This window comes from Microcaecilia unicolor, chromosome 2 (genome assembly GCF_901765095.1).
Source record: "Microcaecilia unicolor chromosome 2, aMicUni1.1, whole genome shotgun sequence".
Lineage (NCBI taxonomy): Eukaryota > Metazoa > Chordata > Amphibia > Gymnophiona > Siphonopidae > Microcaecilia > Microcaecilia unicolor.
In genome coordinates this window covers 284540650-284561165 of record NC_044032.1, presented here as the reverse complement: position 1 = coordinate 284561165, position 20516 = coordinate 284540650, and the positions used below count along the sequence as shown (strand labels likewise).

General features: G+C 41.3%; 1 protein-coding gene across 1 annotated transcript in view; it reads left to right on the top strand.

Annotated features, from left to right (window-relative positions):
- Positions 1 to 20098, top strand: part of SH3GL2 (SH3 domain containing GRB2 like 2, endophilin A1) — a 275663-nt gene extending 255565 nt beyond the window's left edge. The window contains exons 8-9 of the mRNA XM_030194224.1: positions 9379 to 9509; positions 18616 to 20098. Coding sequence (XP_030050084.1) covers positions 9379 to 9509; positions 18616 to 18815 — 331 coding nt within the window. The 3' untranslated portion in view covers positions 18816 to 20098. The remainder of the gene's footprint in view (positions 1 to 9378; positions 9510 to 18615) is intronic.
- The last annotated feature ends 418 nt before the right edge of the window (positions 20099 to 20516 follow it).

The window sequence follows — 20516 nt, the reverse complement described above, 5'->3', positions numbered from 1 at the left end:
AACTCTGCAGGTTGCCCCATTTCTATCGATGACCATTTGCCATTAAGGTTGCCAACTAGATCCAGATTTGTCCGACAGGGTTGATCCAGTCCAGGGTTTACCCCAATGCATGCAGGGACTTGTAGCTTTGCTTTTCATAGGGAATCAGAACCACAAGTTCCTGCATGCAATAGTCTAAGGTCAGGACTGGATCAACCCTGTTGGGCAAATCTGGATGTATTTGGCAACCCTATTTGCCCTCATATCCTTGGAACTTCTGTTCTCCATAAAGGACTTAATCCACTGCAGCACTGAATCTCCACTACCTAACTGTTCACATTGCATCTCAAGACATCCAGATCCACCAGATCAAAAGCTGCCATGATCAACACTGATCCTCCCTATTCCAACCAGTGATAGACCTCATCCTTAATACCACAAGCATGATTACAGCCCCACTTCCCTGGGTGCAAAAGAGCATTATCCTTAAGGAAAGAACCAATCTGTTCAGCTGCTTCCTTTTCTATCAAATTTGTCAAATTTGATACTATAGACCAGGTTGAAATGGTTGGTAGTTCTCTCATATTGATCAATCCAGGCCCTCCTTTCTTAGAACAGGCTCCAGGGACACATTGATCAAATTCACCAACCACAACATCATATTCTCTTTTACCAGTGGTTCTCAAACCTGTGCTGGGGGACCACCAACCAGTCAGGTTTTCAGGATATGCCTATGCATGAGACAGATTTGTATACCTGTCACCTTTATTATATGCCTATCTCTCTCATACATAGAAATAATCTGACTGCTTTGTTGGAAACATCAATTGAAGAATTCATTAACAGAACTACAGTGGTTGCTAACCTTTGCCCCTACTTTGGATAGAAGTATGATTTTAAATTCCCATTTAAATCTAGAGTGATTGTGTTTCGTGAGTACGGGATTAGTAGTATTCCTATAATATTGTAAGCCACATTGAGTCTGCAAATAGGTGGGAAAATGTGGGATTCAAATGCAACAAATAAATAACTAACTAAATAAATTTGGTTCCGGTTACATGGTTTGTCTGGAGGGTATTTCTAGCTATACAGGGTTATTCTTTGAGGGCAATATTGCTTTTGAAGTATCTTAGGACATGTATCACTGTTACTGAGGTGAAAAGCCCCTTTTGCTTTCTCTTCAGCATGCTGTACACAGCAAGTTAGTCTTTTGCCACATTATATGCTCTTTATGATTGTGTGCTCTTCTATTTTTATAGAATGGGATGTGCACAGAAAGGAATGTTTCTCTCCCTCAGTTACTAACTGATAAGCAGATGTGAAGGTCTCTGGCTTGGGGGGGGGGGGGGGATTTGGTGACAAACCAGTGCAAATGTGGGCAAGTCAGATCAGAAAAATAGATATGAGGTCAAATGTAAGGCTTTGGATACCTAGGGAGATGCGTCTGAAAAGTCCAATTCACAGCCTATGTGCAGCCAGTTTCCAATGTGAAAAGCAGGTTTGTTCCATTCTGCATTATCTCACTTCTTGGAAATTGGGGTCACAGATTCACCCTATTCAGCAGATTGTGAATCTGATCATAAGTAGATATACCGTAAGTAGGATAGTCACGACTAAGACTATATGTTGGTAAATGCCTGTTGGATGTGTGATAGGCCTTCTCCTAGGAAACACCACTGACAAATCTATTATTGGGCTCCTTTTCAAAAGAGAAGGACGCCCATCATTCGACATAAATTGGAAGATGGAACGGGTCGATGTGGAGCGTCTATTTACACTTTCCAAAAATACTAGGATAAGGGGGCATGCGATGAAGTTGCAGTGTGGTAAATTTAAAACGAATTGGAGGAAATGTTTCTTCACTCAACGCGTAGTTAAACTCTGGAATTCGCTGCCAGAAAAAGTGGTTAAGGCGGTTAACTTAGCGGACTTCAAAAAAAGGTTGGACGGCTTCCTGGAGGAAAAGGCCATAGAATGTTATTGAATGGACTAGAGAATAATACACTATTTCTAGGAGGGGCGGTAGAACGAGAGTACATGAAATGAGATTGAAGGGGGGCAGACTCAAGAAAAATGTCAGGAAGTATTTTTTCACAGAGAGAGTAGTGGATGCTTGGAATGCCCTACCGCGGGAGGTGGTGGAAATGAAAACGGTAACAGAATTCAAACACACGTGGGATAAACATAAAGGAATCCTGTTCAGAAGGAATGGATCCTAAGGAGCTTAGCCGAGATTGGGTGGCAGAGCCGGTGGCAGGAGGCGGGGATAGTGCTGGGCAGACTTATACGGTCGGTGCCCTGAAGAGGACAGGTACAAATCAAAGTAGGGTATACACAAAAAGTAGCACATATGAGTTTATCTTGTTGGGCAGACTGGATGGACCATGCAGGTCTTTTTCTGCCTTCATTTACTATGTTATTACTATGTTACAAATTGTTTGTTCTTTTGGCCGCTGTCGGTGACAGGGTGCTGGGCTGGATGGACCCTTGGTCTGTCCCAGCATGGCGATGCTTTTGTACTTATGTACTTCTCACAGGGTCATCCAAATTGGTATAATCGAAAAAGCTAATTTTGGACGTCCCCAACTGCTTTCCGTTGCAGGGATGGCCAAAGTTCAAGGGGGCGTACCGGAGGCATAGTGAAGGCGGGACTTGGGCGTGCCTATCACTAGGACGTCCTCGACCCATAATCGAAAGAAACAAGGACGTCCCTGACAAACACTTGGACAACTTTACCTGGTCGTGTTTTTCTTACGACCAAGGCATAAATAGGTGCCCGAAATGACCGGATGACCCCCCTTACTCCCCCAGTGGTCACTAACCCCCTCCCACCCTAAAAACATCTTTAAAAATATTGATTGCCAGCCTCAGATGTCATACTCAGGTCCATCACAGTAGTATGCAGGTCCCTGGAGAGTTTTAGTGGGTGCAGTGCACTTCAGGCAGGTGGACCCAGGCCCATTCCCCCCTACCTGTTACGTTTGTGGAGGAAACAGCGAGCCCTCCAAAACCCACCACAAACCCACTGTACCCACATCTAGGTGCCCCCTTCACCCGTAAGGGCTATGGTAGTGGTGTACAGTTGTGGGCAGTGGATTTGGGGGGGGGGATTGGGGGGCTCAGCACACAAGGTAAGGGAGCTATGTACCTGGGAGCAATTTATGAAGTCCACTGCAGTGCCCCCTAGGGTGCCCGGTAGGTGTCCTGACATGTCAGGGGGACTAGTGCACTACAAATGCTGGCTCCTCCCATGACCAAATGGCTTGCATTTGGTTGTTTCTGAGATGGATGTCCTTGGTTTCCATTATCGCTGAAAATGAGAAACGACCAAGTCTAGGGACGACCATCTCTAAGGACGACCAAATTTCAGGATTTGGGCATCCCTGACCATATTGTCAAAACGAAATATAGTCGTCCATCTTGTTTCAAAAATACAGGTTTTCCCGCCCCTGGATGGGGACGTTTTGCGAGGACATCCTCATCAAAACTTGGACATCCCTTTTGAAAATGCCCCCCTATATCAACCTGAGTAATTGCTCTAATTACAATTCATTTCTACGGTTCTTCAGTTCATTTCTTCTTATAGGAAGAAGTCAAACCAAAATTACTAACAATTAGTTTTTGATGGGCATGTACACAATAACACTAATACTAAATGAGGAGTATTCAGATGATCTTTTACCATTCTTGGCAATAAGACACTTTTGTAAAATGTAACAGTTCAGTCAAGCTTAGTTGATGGTCTTGCATAGAGAGTTTCTTTCACAGTTCTTATTGCTTGTGGAAACTTCTGTCTCTCCATACTTCATGGCTGGCTTTGTCAAGATTTCCTTTGTGGTCTTCTGATCACATGTGACTTCGGAAAACATTGCAGTTGACCTAAGATCCATGGTTGTTGCATCACATGGCTTCTTGTTCTCTTCTGGCAGAATCCCATGGTATCTATCTTCCAGATCTCATTTGCAGAGTGTGACCATCAGGTTCAGGAGTCAATGGCCAGTTCTTCACTGTTGCACAAGGATTGCAGTTTGGCCTCTGAAAAGCCCAATTCACAGCCTATGTGGGCCCAATTTCCAGTGAAAAAAGCAGGTTTGTTCCATTCTGTATCATACCACAGAAATGCAGTCCATCAAGAAATTAATAATAATAATAATGATGTTAACACCACTAATATTCTTTCTCAGTTCTTTGTATATAGAATTGATTTGGGTTCTGTCTAGATGCTTTGTTTTGATTGTTTTCTCTTATCATTGCAGCTTTTGTCTCTCTTTTCAAATTGTTACTGGAGCATCTTCTGTTAGTGTAGCACATTTCAACATGCAGGTTTTGATCTTTTTTTTTCATTGTTTTGTATCCTTAATCTTTGAGATACTCATCTACCAGTGACACCTCTGCACATAGTTTTTTTTTTCCCCAGGATGAGTTATCTTTCTCCTGGCCTTTTGTCCTTGCTGGTAGGAGCCTCTCAGTAATGATTTTTGCTGTATCTGATTTCTTTCTGTGATATCAATAGATGGTCCTTTTATGAAGACTTTGACCTTATTGATCTTACTTATCATGCTTTGTACTTTGAGTGTCAGGTTTAACTTAATCGCTCTTTTTTTCTGGACCCTGACATTTGTATCTATCGCCACATAAGCTAGGTGCTCAGTCACCAGCTCTCCCTCCTCCTGATCTTTGTCTCCTGCCTTTGCTCTTCACGCTGCTTCCTGGCCTATCATATGTCGCTCTCTTCTTCTGTGTGGCACCCTTGTTCTTCACTGATATTTCACCCGCAACCTCCTCCAGTTGACCTGGCTGTTCCAGCAACTCTCTTCTGTTGCTTCTTCACATTTCACTTTTATTTGATACTCTGCAAGTCTAAAGATAAAATCGAAGCAATTTACAATAGGAGAATAAGGGCAGATGGGAATGGACAGGGAAAGCTATACAAGAGAGCCTACATTACAATTATGAATATAGAATAAGCTTATAGGAATATACAGTAACTAAATCATTTAATTTAGTAAGACACATAAGGAAGGAAAGATAGTGAACAACCAAAGTGAGAACTGACAAGTAGAGGAATGATGCATAGGAACACCACTGGCCACCTAATACAGAATGCATGACCAAAGTAACAAGTTCTGATTTTTCATGATATCTTTATTTAATAATGCATCCAGAGGAAACATAAGCAATGCACATACTTCTGATACAAAGAAAAAGACCAGTCCAAATTATATCATCTTCACCATCACAATAAAGTTACGAACAAAATCGCTAATCTATATACATTGCTTAGGTGTATATAGGTGCCTTAGGGACCTGTTTACTAAAGTGCTCTAGCGTTCGCACGCATTAAAAACACTAGCATGCCTACAGCGCGGCTTAGTAAACAGGGCTCTTAGTGTTATAGACCAACATAAACAATAATACAGGCTGTCACCTCATTACACCTTTTAAGACAAAAAACACCCCCCATGTAGTCCTATTTTGCACAGACCTTGCATCCTTACTGCCCCAAAATCTATAGAAAAGGTTGCCACACTGTTTAAAATTTAGCTTCTATCCTATAACAACAAGCCCATAACTTTCCATATTATATATATCCTGCATTCGAGTTAGGCAGTTCCTCAAGGATGGTGAATAAGAGTTTCAGTCAGCAAGTCCTAAGCAGTCAGCGGTGCACTTTGTTCTTGTTCAGTCAGATTTATTATCCCTGATGCAGGCTAATGCCAAAACATGGCCGCATTGGGTTGATGTGTAAATAAATTTTATTTTATCTGCTATACTGGTGTTTGCTGGTGTCTTTTCAACTGGCCCTCCTGGATCCGCCACTTCAGGTGGTATTCTCTTTGAACTGTTATATCTAGGTGAGACTAGAACCATGCAAGAGCAGTCCTAGAAATGCGAAGATCCAAAAACTTGCAGAGAAGAATAGAATGATTAACAATGTCAGATGCAGTTGAGAGATCCATAGAAATCAGTAGGACCTTTTTACCTTTTTTTGACAAGGTTATGAAGTCCAGAGCCTTTTCCTCCAGATCTCTGGCACCTAAGAGTTAGATAATACTTTCCTAGACAAGCATTCCAGCTAATAGTACAATTGCTGATACAATCACAACTAGACTATTGTAATGGAATATATGTAGGATGCAAAGAAAACATACTAAAATTGTTGCAAACTGTTCGAAACACAGCTGCAAGACTAATATACAAAAAGTTGAAATATGAAAGAGCAATCCTATTGCTCGAAAAGCTACACTGTCTTCCGATCTAGGCAAGATTATTTTTTAAAACTAGCATCCTCATTTTCAAAATACTGTTTGGCATGTCTCCTGAATATATGCTAGAGCTGATGAAACTATCCTCAAGAAATGCAAACCTGGAAACCAGAGGTTACTTGCTTCTTCATTTACCAAACTGCAGAAATATAATTTACAAAACCATTTACACGGCTGGATTTAGTTATCTGGGCTCCAAATGGTGGAACTCAATACCCAAGGCCAGAAGAAACATTACTAATTATCTTCAATTCAGAAAAGAGCTGAAGACCTACTTTTTCAAGACATTCTATAGGTAACTTCACACAGCAATGATGTTCACACCACTTTGCAACTGTAATAAACCACTGTAACTTTGCATAACTGTAAATTGTAAACCACATTGAACCGAAACTTGTTTTTGGGTAACAGTGAGATACAAGAACGAATGAATGAATAAATAAATAAATAAATAAATAAATGGTGTGAAGTGTCGTTTTCACATGTTTTTCCAATTTTATAAACTTAGACATGTGAGTGCAGCCAATTAAGTAGTGAGGCTGCAATTTTTATTTTTCTTCATTTTAGAGGCAGAAATAAACAATGGGAGATTAATGAGAATTTCTTCCTTATTCCATGTTCAAAATTATCACTTGATGTATGCCATTTTGCCAGTGTAAAATCATATAGGGAGTTTTTCTTTCCCCATAAACATCTCTCATCTCTTTGTAAAATGGGAGTATATGGAATTTGAGAATCCACCTTATCTGTATTGGGTGTTATTTTAGACTCTCATTTGACTATGCAACCTCATATAAATAAGGTGGTACAGGGCATTTTTTGTAAACTGAAAACCTGTAGACAAATTAGGAACTATTTCTTGCCCAGACGTTATCGACTGCTCTTCCAGGCACTCATATTGTCTTCCATGGACTATTGCAGTCTTCTATATGTGGGTTGTACTGAAAGTTCTTTTGCTCATTTGCAACTCCTTCAAAATATGGTGGCCTGATTATTGTTTAGTACTCACCATATGACTAGGGCTATTCCACTTCAGATTCAAGTTCATTGGACACATTGTTTTTTAAAAATTTGTTTCAAAAACATGTGTCTTCTCATCTTTCACCACCCTCAGTCGTGCTGGAAACTGTAGTGTGAAGCTCAACTGCTTTTCCACCAGCTTTTTACATACATCCGAGTACCCTTTTCTCAGCTCTGCTACTGCTATAGAATAGTCTTGGAACAACAGAGATGAAGGGGATGGATCTAGCTCGGTATGTGGAGAGAAGGGAAGCATGAGGTAACCAGATGATCTCGGGAGGGTGGGGGTGGGGGTGGGGGGAGATGCTTCAAGAAAAAAAGGGAAAAACTGTGAGAGGGTTCTCAAACTGTTGGATTGTGTGTTCGAGTATGAGTTTGCAGAGTATGGTATGGATATTATAGTAGACTATGCGGATGTGGAACGCTGGTGGCTATACCCGTAGCTGTTTCTATGTTATCTTCTGTTACTGTTGTAAATTTTATCTCATGAGGTTGTATTATTGAGAACTCCAGTAAAGAAAGATTTTTAAAAAAAATTTGTACTATAATTTTTTTCGAATACTTCATAGTTTGACTTCTGGTTATATGTTGACCTTAATCTCTTTTGTTCATCCTACGAGAGAGTTTCGTATCGGGCTTTTTTGGTTACTTCATTTTCCATCTGCTCAACATATTAAGTATAAGAGGTATCATGCTGCTTCCTTTTCATATCAGACTGCATTGTAGTGGAACTCTCTGCCTAATGATGTTAGATTAGAATGTTCCTACTTACAATTTTTGAAGTTGTTGAAAACTTTTTTTATTTTTGAAATTCTTGGCTAATTGAATCTGTCTTATTAAGTGTTAATATTTGTGATGAAGTTATAATCCCTAGAGATATCTAGGTTATCTTCTTCCAGTTTGTTTTCCACACTAAACCTTTGGGCAAGTTGTGGATGATAAGTATCTGTATTGTATTGTACATGTAAATTTTTGTCCCACCCAATGCATGCCCAAATCATGCCCCCCCTCACCATGTCCCCTTGAAACCTCTGTGTGGTATGGATCTCCATGTATATAACAGCTTTTTGAAATGGCCATTTACACATATGTACAATCCGTGGGGTCCTTTTACTAAGCTGCGCTAAAAAGTGGCCAGCGCTATCTCCAGTGCAAATCTTTCCTGCTCACTGAGGCCACTTTTAGCACAGTGGTAAAATAGCCTCATTTTCCATTATTCCCATTAATGGCCATGCACTAATTTCCTCATTAGTGTGTGAGCACTTACTGACACCTATTTTCTAGGCCACTGGTTCCCAAATCTGCTCTTGGAGGCACCCCAGCCAGTCAGGTTTTCAGGATATCCACAACGAATATTCATGAGAGAGATTTGCATGACCTTCCTCCAAACTGCATGCAAATCTCTCTCATGAATATTCATTGTGCATATCCTGAAAACCTGACTGGCTGGGGTGACTCCAGGACCAGGTTTGTGAACCACCATTCTGGGAGGTAAAGGTTCACATGCTAATCACGTGCTCATTGGTTAGTGCGTGGCGATGTAGCCGTGCTAACTGATTAGCGTAGAACATGCCTACTCTCCGCCCCAGACACGCCCCAGTGCTAAAAATAGTCTATTTATTAGCATGTGGGACGCAAGTGCTGACCCAAAACTACTACGGGACACCTGAGCATGCCTGGCAGTAGTGCTTTTTCACCTCTGGTAAGCACACATCAGTGCATACTGCAGCTTAGTAAAAGGCCCCTATGTCTTTACATGCCACTGTTTACTAATGGAGATGCTTCTGAAACATCCCCTATAGTGTCCAATTATATATTTTTACAGGACTGTTTTGGGAGGTGTGGTGATCGGATAATCATAATTTTTGATTTTAAACAGCAAAATCTCAGATGGATGGAGGGGTTTATGAGTCAGAAAGGTAAACGGCAGGAGGATACAAGGTTGAAAGTTCCTTAAGGTTGCTCCATGCTGTTGCACTGGCCCTGCCTCCCTTTGTTGCACCTGCATTTTGCTGGTTCTGATGTACTATTAAAAAAATTGTTTTAAACTAACTTATAACAAAACTTTATTTGTACTTAAAACTTTATTCTATTCTCACTTTGTTTTCTGTAGAATTAGGGAGGCCTCAAATCAACCTAGAAGAGAATACATACCAAAGCCTCGCATGAGCCTGGAACTCGTCTCAGGTGAAAACAGCCAACATAATGGAGGGTTATCCCAAGCCACCACCCCAAGACCAACAGGTAAATGTGTGGAAAAGAGAGGTGACGAGTCAGCTTTATTAGCCTGTTTTCGAAAGGAGTGGCAGCTTACACAGTTACCGTATGAACATGGGTGTGTTTGTGTCTGCTCTCCATTTATATCTTTCCTCTTCAGTATGCTATCAGCACCAAATTTTCAAGGCATGGCGAGGGGGCCATGAGGAGTTGAACATGGATATTTTATCCAGATCCACTTGTTGCAAAAATAAGCACAGTTGTTATCCACTAATAACTTTTTCTGCTTGGCATTGTTCTGTAGTCTACTCCAGTTTTTTTTAACCATATTTCAGGGGGTGCATGAAGAAGATAGCAGTGGTATCTTGGGGAGCTGACAATCCACTTCTTCCATAAATTATACCATCTAGTACCATTTTGACAATTACACATAAGTACATAAGTAATGCCATACTGGGAAAAGACCAAAGGTCCATCGAGCCCAGCATCCTGTCCCCGACAGCAGCCAATCCAGGTCAAGGGCACCTGGCAAGCTACCCAAACGTACAAACATTTTATACAAGTTATTCCCGAAATTGTGGATTTTTTACCAAGTCCATTTAGTAGCGGTCTATGGACTTGTCCTTTAGGAAACCGTCCAACCCCTTTTAAAATTCTGCCAAGCTAACCGCATTCATTACGTTCTCTGGCAACGAATTCCAGAGTTTAGTTATGCATTGGGTGAAGAAAATTTTCTCCTATTTTAAATTTACTACATTGTAGTTTCATCGCATGCCCCCCCCTAGTCCTAGTATTTTTGGAAAGCGTGAACAGACGCTTCACATCCACCTGTTCCACTCCACTCATTATTTTATATACCTCTATCATGTCTCCCCTCAGCCGTCTCTTCTCCAAGCTGAAAAGCCCTAGCCTCCTTAGTCTTTCTTCATAGGGAAGTTGTCCATCCCAGCTATCATTTTTGTTGCCCTTCGCTGCACCTTTTCCAGTTCTACTATATCTTTCTTGAGATGCGGCGACCAGAATTGAACACAATACTCAAGGTGCAGTCGCACCATGGAGCGATACAACGGCATTATTACATCCTCACATTTTTCTCCATACCTTTCCTAATAATACCCAACATTCTATTCGTTTTCCTAGCTGCAGCAGCACACTGAGCAGAAGGTTTCAGTGTATTAACGACGACACCCAGATCCCTTTCTTGGTCCGTAACTCCTAATGTGGAACCTTGCATGACGTAGCTATAATTCGGGTTCTTTTTTCCCACATTCATCACCTTGCACTTGTTCACATTAAACGTCATCTGCCATTTAGCCGCCTAGTCACCCAGTCTCGTAAGGTCCTTCTGTAATTTTTCACAATCCTCTCACAAGTTAATGTCTTTGAATAACTTTGTGTCATCAGCAAATTTAATTACCTCGCTGGTTACTCCCATCTCTAAATCATTTATAAATATATTAAAAAGCAGCGGTCCTAGCAATGACCCCTGAGGAACCCCACTGTGTATTCTTCCATTTCATAACAACCATACTTCAGTATTAGCATTGCCTTTCTGAGATTTGGTTTACAACTGGGTCACCACATGAAGATAATCAGCAAATCTTGTGTTAGCTATTCTTTTCTCCTCAGACATGCACAGTGTAAGAACTTAAGAACATAAGCATTGCCATACTGGGACAAACCGAAGGTCCTTCAAGCTCAGTATCCTGTTTCCAACAGTGACCAATCCAGGTCACAAGTACCTGGCAAGATCCCAAAACAGTGCAATACATTTTATGCTGCTTATCCTAGAATATGCAGTGGATTTTCCCAAGTTCATCTTAATAATGGCTTATGGACTTTTAGGAAATTATCCAAACCTTTTTAAACCCTGCTAAGCTAACTGCCTTTACCACATTCTCTGGCAACAAATTCTAGAGTTTAATTATTCATTGAGTGAAGAGATATTTCTCAGATTCATTTTAAATTTACTACTTTGTAGCTTCTTTGCATGCCCCCTAGTCCTAATATTTTTGGAAAGAGTAAACAAACGATTCACATCTACCTATTCCACTCCACTCAGTATTTTACAAACTTCTATCATATTTCCCCTCAGCTGTCTCTTCTCCAGGCTGAAGAGTCCTAGCCACTTTAGCTACCTCTGCTGAATTGTGCCTCTGTTGACCCTTGATTTCCTGTCCCCCTGTCTCTCTCATTCAATATGTTTTTTTGCCTGTATTCTGTTTACTTCAGTGCTAGCATGATTGCAACAGAAGCTAATTCTTCAGGCCCATAAAGTTATTTTTTTTTTATTTCACACTTTCAAAATTAGAGCATTACATGTGTGCATGTTTCAACTTTGCAGAAGAGGTGTAGTGAAGAAAAGCAGCCACCATCTCTAAACTAACAGCGCTGTGCTTCAGGATAAGAGCTGCTGGGCTGGAACAAATCACACCTCATATCTGAGGGGGTCAATATTCAGCCAGTGGCGATCAGCATTTTGCTGACCATCACCAGTACTAAATCCTGAAATTTATGGGCCATATCCGGGCACAAGCATCAAATTTCCAGGTTTGTGAAGCAAGCTAAATCATTGCCGCTTAACTGCGATATTCAACACTTAACCGACTATGAGGCACCTCATAAAGATAGGACTGACTTTTATGTGGTCCTGTTTATGTGGTTACCTTGGCCAGTTAAGTGCTGCTACTACTACTACTACTAATCATTTCTCTAGCGCTACTAGATATACGCAGTGCTGTACACATTATATGCAGGTACTTTCTCTGTTCCTAGTGGACTCACAATCTTTATACCTGGGGCAATGGAGGGTCATAGGAGCCGACTCTGTGGGTGCTGTGGGTGCTTTAGCACCCCCAATATTGAAAAAATTCCTTGTATGTGTCCAGGGACGGGTTATTTCCACTGGACTTAGCACCCCCCAATAATTTTGAAAAGTTGGCTCCTATGGGTTCAGTGACGTGCCCAGGATCACAAGGAGCTGCAGTGGGAATCAAATCCACTTTCCCAGGATCTCAGTCCACTGCACTAACTCTTAGGCTACTCCTCCACTCCTAGTGTCACTGGAAATGACCGGTTTGCCCCAAAGAAGCAATTTAACTAGCCAGGAGCCATTCCTGGCCAGTTAAATCACTTTGAATATCAACTCATGAGTTTCTTCCCACTTCTTGCTATAAATACATAGGCGGGCAAAGGGCAGGGCTACCACTTATACATGTAACTTACACAATACTATAAGATATGCGTTTCTCTGCCATATTTACATAACTGCAATTATGCCAGGTCTATGGCTGGTGTAATTGCAGGTGTTTAAGTGTAAAGCACATCAGTACCAGGATGACAACTAATAGATGGTTATTTAAAAATAATCTTGATTATTAAGAAAACGCTTATCTCCATGGGCTGAATATTGACCGGCAAGTGTTTTTGTCTCTAACCTTCAGGAATATTGTGTGCTTAAACAGGACATAATAGCCAACTCTTTACGATGTTTAGTAGAACCCATACAAGCTTTGTTTTCATAATATTTGATCTCAGACTTTTTTTTCCAAGTTTATTAAAATTTGATATACCGCTCTATTAAATTTCTAGGCGGTTCACATACTAAAACCATAAAATCAGAAAAGAACACCTTAAGTAATAACCATCTATTAGTTGTTGTTGTTGTCATCATACATTCCTCCAACCCTTTGTTCCACTGATTTCTGGTAGATGGGGGCACAAAAAAACTAAACATCACCTGTGTGCAAAAATGGACTAAATTTAAAGAGGCTAATCACTGGTGCTAAGGGACTTACATACAAGTTAAACAAAATTGGAGAAATAGGAGACCCATGAAGTATTCCACCCATCAACATCAACACCTAAAACTCCACTCTTCTGTCCCAGAACTTAATCATTCCATCCCTCAATAAAGAAGTGAATCATGCCAGTGCCATCTGCCATACTCCTACTTTTTCTAATCTATCCAGTGAAATTCTTTGATTCACGGTATCAAAGGCTGCTGTTACATCGATCTAAACACCTATTCATCTCTTCAAATAAAGACATCAGTACCATACCATATCGTACCAGTACCATTTCCATACTATTTCTTGGAAGATACGTGGATTGTATTGGGTCTAGAGCCTTTTAATCTCCTCCAAATATTCCTGTAATCGGGTTATAACAGATGACTGTCATCTTTGCTACCAGGGGTAGGTTTGAAATAGGCCAATAGGTTTTTTTATCATCAGCTATATGGAAGGATTGCTTCTTCAGAACTGGTCTAACTAAAGCCCATTTAAATGGTCTTAGAAGCCCACCTTTGAGCAATGAATTATAAACAATAGCCATCAGTGATGGAAAACACTCTAATGGAATTGTTCTTATCAAGCAAGCTGGACAACACCGTACTCACACCATTAGCCAAGAAAGCTGGTAGCTGCCAGAACAGATGATCTGAGGGTTTACAAAATTTCACCAACTCTTCTTTCCCCACCATCTCCATCAAGATATTATCTACACCATAGAAACCGTTCTGCATATCTTTAACCTCCTCATCCAGCTGTTCTTTTACTGGGGAGAAAAATTATGCTAACACTTCTCATGGGGATAGATAGCTCTTTGTATCAACAACTTTCTTCTTCCCTTCCTCTAATTCTCTACCATTGTAAAAAGCTCTTGAGAAGAATCCATTGCAGACATAATACAATAAGTAAAGTAATCCCTTTTAAACTTACAAACTAAGGGGTCAGTATTCAGTGGCAGTTATCTGGGTAGGAGTGGCTCATATGCATATAAGTACTGCTCACCAGGGTCAGCCATGGATTTGGGGAGCATTATCTAGATAATGTTGCTGAAAGTTTCCACTGGTTGTTCTTGTGCTATCTAGATAGGGGGCAACTCTAAAACAGGACGCCTAGAATTAAGCATCTGGAGAGCATTTGATAAGAGCCTATTCTATAAAGAAATGTAGGCATCTACATTCCTTTATAGAATACTGGTATAACCGGTTATCAATGCGCCTAACATTTAGGTGCGCTCGTGCCAGCCATAGATGTGGTGTAAGTGCTAGCAGGTACCTGTGCAACTTACAGTATTCTGTAAGATATGGCCTAAGTGGGAGTCCCACCTTTGTCCTGTCCTTGCTCTGCTCCCTTGTATACCCCCGTTTCAAATGCCCATTTGAAAAGCCTGAATTTCCCTAGTATTGTACTATTGGGACATGTAACCCGGTGGGTTAAATTTTGTTAAATGGGGTTCGGGGGGGGGGGGGGCTCCTGGCCCAGGCAGAGTCAGGGGTCCTGTCTGGCTCTGAAGGCAGTTTGGTGCTTCTGGGGGCAGGAGCCGCGCTGTTCAACCTCCCCCAATGCTACCCAGCAGGGTTGTGATGTTTCCCTGCCAGGTTTCGGCCTGCAGGGGAGGCTCAGAGCATGCATGCCTTTTTGCACATGCACAGTAGTGCTCCTGGAATAGCAGTAGGCCCAAATTGAAGCCGTGGCCTCAATTTTTGAGGCACCCCACATGGAGTACCGGGGTTACTGTGGGAAATTGTGGTGCTTTACTGCAGCCGCAGAGGGATGTCCTTTACTCAGATTAGTGGTGAAGGTTGAGTGAGGACCCTTCTGGAGACCAGGTAAGGGGTATGGTGGCTAAATCAATTGTTTATTTTTAAAATGTATTTTTGGTCCCATTGGGCTGGTGCTTAAAGGGTTAATTTTTGATTAATTCTTTTTGTGGTTATGGCCTCCTGAGAACCTCTTTAGGCTAGAGTTTTGAAATTTTTTGAAAAAAGAATTTTGTGGTTAAATGAGAAAGTTTAAGTTTGGGCAAGTTGTGAGCTTTAAATTTGGCTTTCTTGAGCAGGTGCTCAGGCATGTGTGTGGGGCAATGAAGAATGTTATTAGAGTGAATGTATCTGGTTTTATGGGGGTTTTGATAGTGATTTATGACAAAAGTCTTTTAATCTATGTTTAAATGTATGAAAAATGTACTGTATGTGAAGTTCGACGGCACTAATGGTTATAAGATATTTTGACCAAATTGCATAGTAAGTTTTATGGTATTTTTACTAAAAATTGTAACTTTTCTATTATTTTCTATGGAGAAATTATTTTTCAAAATAGTGTGAAAAAGTCTAATTATGGTCCATGCCTCAGAACATCCTGTGATCAGAGACCTGATTGGCTAGCAGAGGTCAGCTGGTGACTCTTGTCACCATCTCCCTTAGCAACAGTTTGCCTGGGAAAGGGGAGAGGGGCCAAAGACACCAAAGAGTGAAGACCTGATTGAGAGAGCTCTAATTGTGTGATAGGATATCTGAGCAGAAAAGTGGTTGAAAGTGAGTTTTTCTCCAAGTGCTTTAGTGCTGAGTGAAGGTGAAGTGAGCTGGAAGTGAAAGATCTGGGATTTATTCAGGAAAAATCTGAAACCTTGTTTTGTTTTTTTGCTACTTGTGTGCTGTTTCAAAGTTTTACAGTTAAGACAGAGGAAGAGAAACCAAATGTGTAACTGTGTGAGATTTATTTAAGTGGATTAATCCCAGTTAAGCCACTAGGAAAACTGGTCTCCAAGGCCTGGAGTATTGCAGCTTGTGTGTTCTGCATGATTTTCTAGTGTGACAGTGTGGGAGTTTGCACCCTTTTGGAGAGACCAAATAGCTGTGGGCAGTGTGACTCCAGTGTACAAAGAAGAGTGCCCTTCTTTTAGTCAGGGTATACAGTAAGGAATAGGACAATTATTCAGGGTTGCAAAATTATCATTTATTTTGTCAGCTAGAATGCCCCAGTAGTCCCTGTGCAGTAGCCAGAGCTGTTCCAGGTGTTAGATGGGAAGAAAGTATTTTTTACTGATTTACTTTAAAGTGTGAGGCAGTAGGTTCCAAAGCTGGAAAAAAAATAACCTGAGCTCCAACAGTCAAGCAAGGTGAAGAAAAGAAGCACAAAGAAAGACTAAAGTAAAGCTAAGTCTGCACCTTCATGTACAGCAAAAGAAAGGACATTGTGAAATCATTTAATTCAGTAAACTTACCTTTTCTAGAGACTGGTTCTAGGTGTCAGCACCTGAAAGACATAAAATAGATCACAAGGAATCAAGAGAAGTTGTAGCTATAGAGTAAGAGAAAGAAAATAAGATAATTTTGGTCAATACTTATCTGATGGCTTCACATAAGTACATAAGTATTGCCATACTGGGAAAGACCAAAGGTCCATCAAGCCCAGCATCCTGTTTCCAACAGTGGCCAATCCAGGTCACAAATACCTGGCAAGATCCCAAAAAAGTATAAAACATTCTATACTGCTTATCCCAGAAATAATGGATTTTCCCCAAGTCCATTTAATAATGGTCTATGGACTTTTTCATTAGGAAGTCGTCCAAACCTTTTTTTAAAATCCGCTAAGCTAACCACCTTTACCACATTCTCTGGCAACGAATTACAGAGTTTAATTACACGTTGAGTGAAGAAACATTTTCTCTGATTCGTTTTAAATTTACTACATTGTAGCTTCATCACATGCCCCCTAGTCCTAGTATTTTTGGAAAGCTTAAACAGATGCTTCACATCTACCCGTTCCACTCCACTCATTATTTTATAGACCTCTATCATATCTCCCCTCAGCCGCCTTTTCTCCAAGCTGAAGAGCCCTAGCCGCTTTAGCCTTTCCACATAGGGAAATCATCCTGTCCCCTTTATCATTTTCGTCGCCCTTTTCTGTACCTTTTCTAATTCCACTATATCTTTTTTGAGATGCGGCGACCAGAATTGAACACAATATTCGAGGTGCGGTTGCACCATGGAGCGATACAAAGGGATTATAACGTCCTCATTTTTGTTTTCCATTCCTTTCCTAATAATACCTAACATTCTATTTGCTTTCTTAGACACAGCAGCAAACTGAGCAGAAGGTTTCAACGTATCATCAATGACGACACCTAGATCCCTTTCTTGGTCTGTGACTCCTAATGTGGAACCTTGCATGACGTAGCTATAATTCGGGTTCCTCTTTCCCACATGCATCTCTTTGCACTTGCTCACATTAAACATCATCTGCCATTTAGACGCCCAGTCTCCCAGTCTCGTAAGGTCCTCTTGTAATTTTTCACAATCCTTCCGCGATTTAATGACTTTGAATAACTTTGTGTCATCTGCAAATTTAATTACCTCACTAATTACTCCCATCTCTAGGTCATTTATAAATATGTTAAAAAGCAGCGGTCCCAGCACAGACCCCTGGGGAACCCCACTAACTACCCTTCTCCATTGAGAATACTGACCATTTAACCCTACTCTCTGTTTTCTATCTTTTAACTAGTTTTTAATCTACAATAGAACACTACCTCCTATCCCATGACTCTCCAATTTCCTCTGGAGTCTTTCATGAGATACTTTGTCAAACGCCTTCTGAAAATCCAGATACACAATATCAACCGGCTCCCCTTTAGCCACATGTTTGTTCACCCCTTCAAAGAAATGTAGTAGATTGGTGAGGTAAGATTTCCCTTCACTAAATCCATGTTGACTTTGTCTCATTAATCCATGCTTTTGAATATGCTCTGTAATTTTATTCTTTATAATAGTCTCTACCATTTTGCCCAGCACCGACGTCAGACTCACCGGTCTATTGTTCCAAAGCAATACTACTGTACTTATTAAAGAAATTTAAGTTGTTAGTTAAGTATTCTACCAGAATAATTGTTTGAATATATGTTTATGCAACAAAAGAACCAATTTTGTCAACTTGAACACTTTTTCTATACCCCTAATTGGGTTTAAAATAAAACCAAGTAACTTACACTTACCTTCTGTCTGTTTACTGGGTGTTAAAATCCTTTTAGTTTCCAGTAATAATAATAGTTTAGGACTTTGGAGACGAGGTTAGTTTAATTGTCTCTGAGCTCAGGGGTGAGCTGTGAGCTTGAGGTATTCAGGTAATGGTAGAGCTCACAGGGCCCTCTGAGACTCAGAAGCTACAGACAGGTACTTTCACCTTCGGATTTCTTTCTAAGATTTTGGGGGTGGAAGTTGATAGTTTATTGACATTTACATCTCATGTGAAATCTTTAATAAAAAATATTTTCATAGTTTTTGTGAATACGTAGAATTCTAGACTGACTGGGAAGATGTACAACTTCTCTGTCTTCCTTCTTCTAGGAGCGCCAATGGATCAGCCGTGTTGCAGATCTCTGTATGACTTTGATCCAGAAAACGAAGGCGAGCTGGGCTTCAAGGAAGGTGACATCATTACTCTTACCAATCAGATTGATGAGAATTGGTACGAAGGGATGCTTCATGGTCAGTCAGGCTTTTTCCCTATCAACTATGTGGAGATCCTGGTCCCTTTGCCTCATTAGGAGGCCGACTTTCCTTCTTATCCTGTATAATTACGTTTGGTACCACTGCTTTCCACGGGCTGCTTATTACACGTCATGAGACACTGTGTTTAACGTCATCAGCCTTCATCGGACATCTTTGGTTTACATGTGTCATAGCGCTATAATGTCGTATTACTTTCAGGACTTCTGGTTCTCTACAACTGAGGGAAAAAGGACATGGCTAACATTGCCTAACCAGCATTGTGTCTTTCTGATTCAAACCATCTAGACTTGTTTAAAGTTAATGGATAGGTCAGTGTGCCCACAGTGTATATACTGGGAAGTCTTGAGTTTTCTCTGATCCAAGCAGCTCGATTAATATAGTGGACTGCGAAAAGACCAATCTGAGTCAATTACATCATTACTGCCCAAACAAGAAGGCTGAAAGAAGAACCTTGGAGGGTGGGGTCAAATTTTGTTTTGTTTTGTTTTTCTTTCTGCTGTGCAGAAGTGTTAAATGGAGTCAGGAAAATGCTGAACTAGATGTATGGATGGCGAGCTGAAGGAAGAGGATGCCAGGGTACAGTACTATGATGTGCTATGTAGGTAATAGCACATGACAAAGAGGGTGGGGGGAGGCAATCCCAAAAGCCATTTCTGCATGTAAAGCAGGGCATCAGCACAGGCATCTACAAAATTGCACGGCCAATAGGCACTGTAACCTAAACTAAGCGAAGCATTCTAGGGGGAGGGGCTTGTATTATTTGCCAACATTTTGTAAACGTACACGAATGCACGTTAAAATGGTCACATATGTGTGGCAAAGAGCAAGCAGAAAGGGGAGTGCATAAATTCCCCAGGGCAATTTTCAAAACTGAATTACACGCATACTTCTCATCTTCAAAACTTCACCAGTACTCACACAGGGAAACCTATCCATGTACTCTGTAGGTCTGCACTCAGTTCTGAAAGATTTTGCTGTGTTAAGTCTGCTGCAGTGAGGTACAAGGCCGGCTCAGAAGAGAAGTGTTGTAAATTCCTCCCTTACGGGCTCCATCCTGTCATGTGTTATTGCACCTATGAAATGTTTTGGGATTTAAAAAATCTATGATGTTTATTTCTAAGGTAAAGAAAATGAACTTTTGATTATATTTTACTCCTTGTTAAACTGCTGTGACTGCTGGTTTAATGATGCCAGAGCACACTGTCATGTCATTAGGCTTTTTTACTATTGGTTAGTGCCACAAAATGAGATGATTGTGATTAGAATTCTGCATATTCATGATATTAACAAACCACATGACTTTATCTTCCCCAAACATCATCACCTTTTTTTTTTGGGGGGGGGGGGGGGGGAGAGGAGTGGGGGAGGGTGTGTGTGTGCCTGGGGGGAGGGGGAATAGCCAAGTAGTTTCTGCCTGCTCTCTCTTATCCAGTGTTGCCAGGTGGGCGGTTTTACCGCCCAATTGGGCGGTTTTCCGCGACCCGCCGCGGGAAATTTTTGCCCGCGGCAGGTTGCGGTTTTTTGGGCTGGTTTTTGGGCTTCAGGGCGGGTTTTTTTTCGGCCACGGGGGGCGGGGTTAGTGACGTTTTGGGCGGGGCCGATGACGTGGGAGGCGGGGCCGATGACGTGGGAGGCGGGGCCGGTGACGGAGGAGGCGGGGCCGGTGACGGCGGGGGCGGGGTTGATGACGGCGGGGGCGGGGGTGATGACGCGGGGGTGGGGGTGTCAGGAGCGGG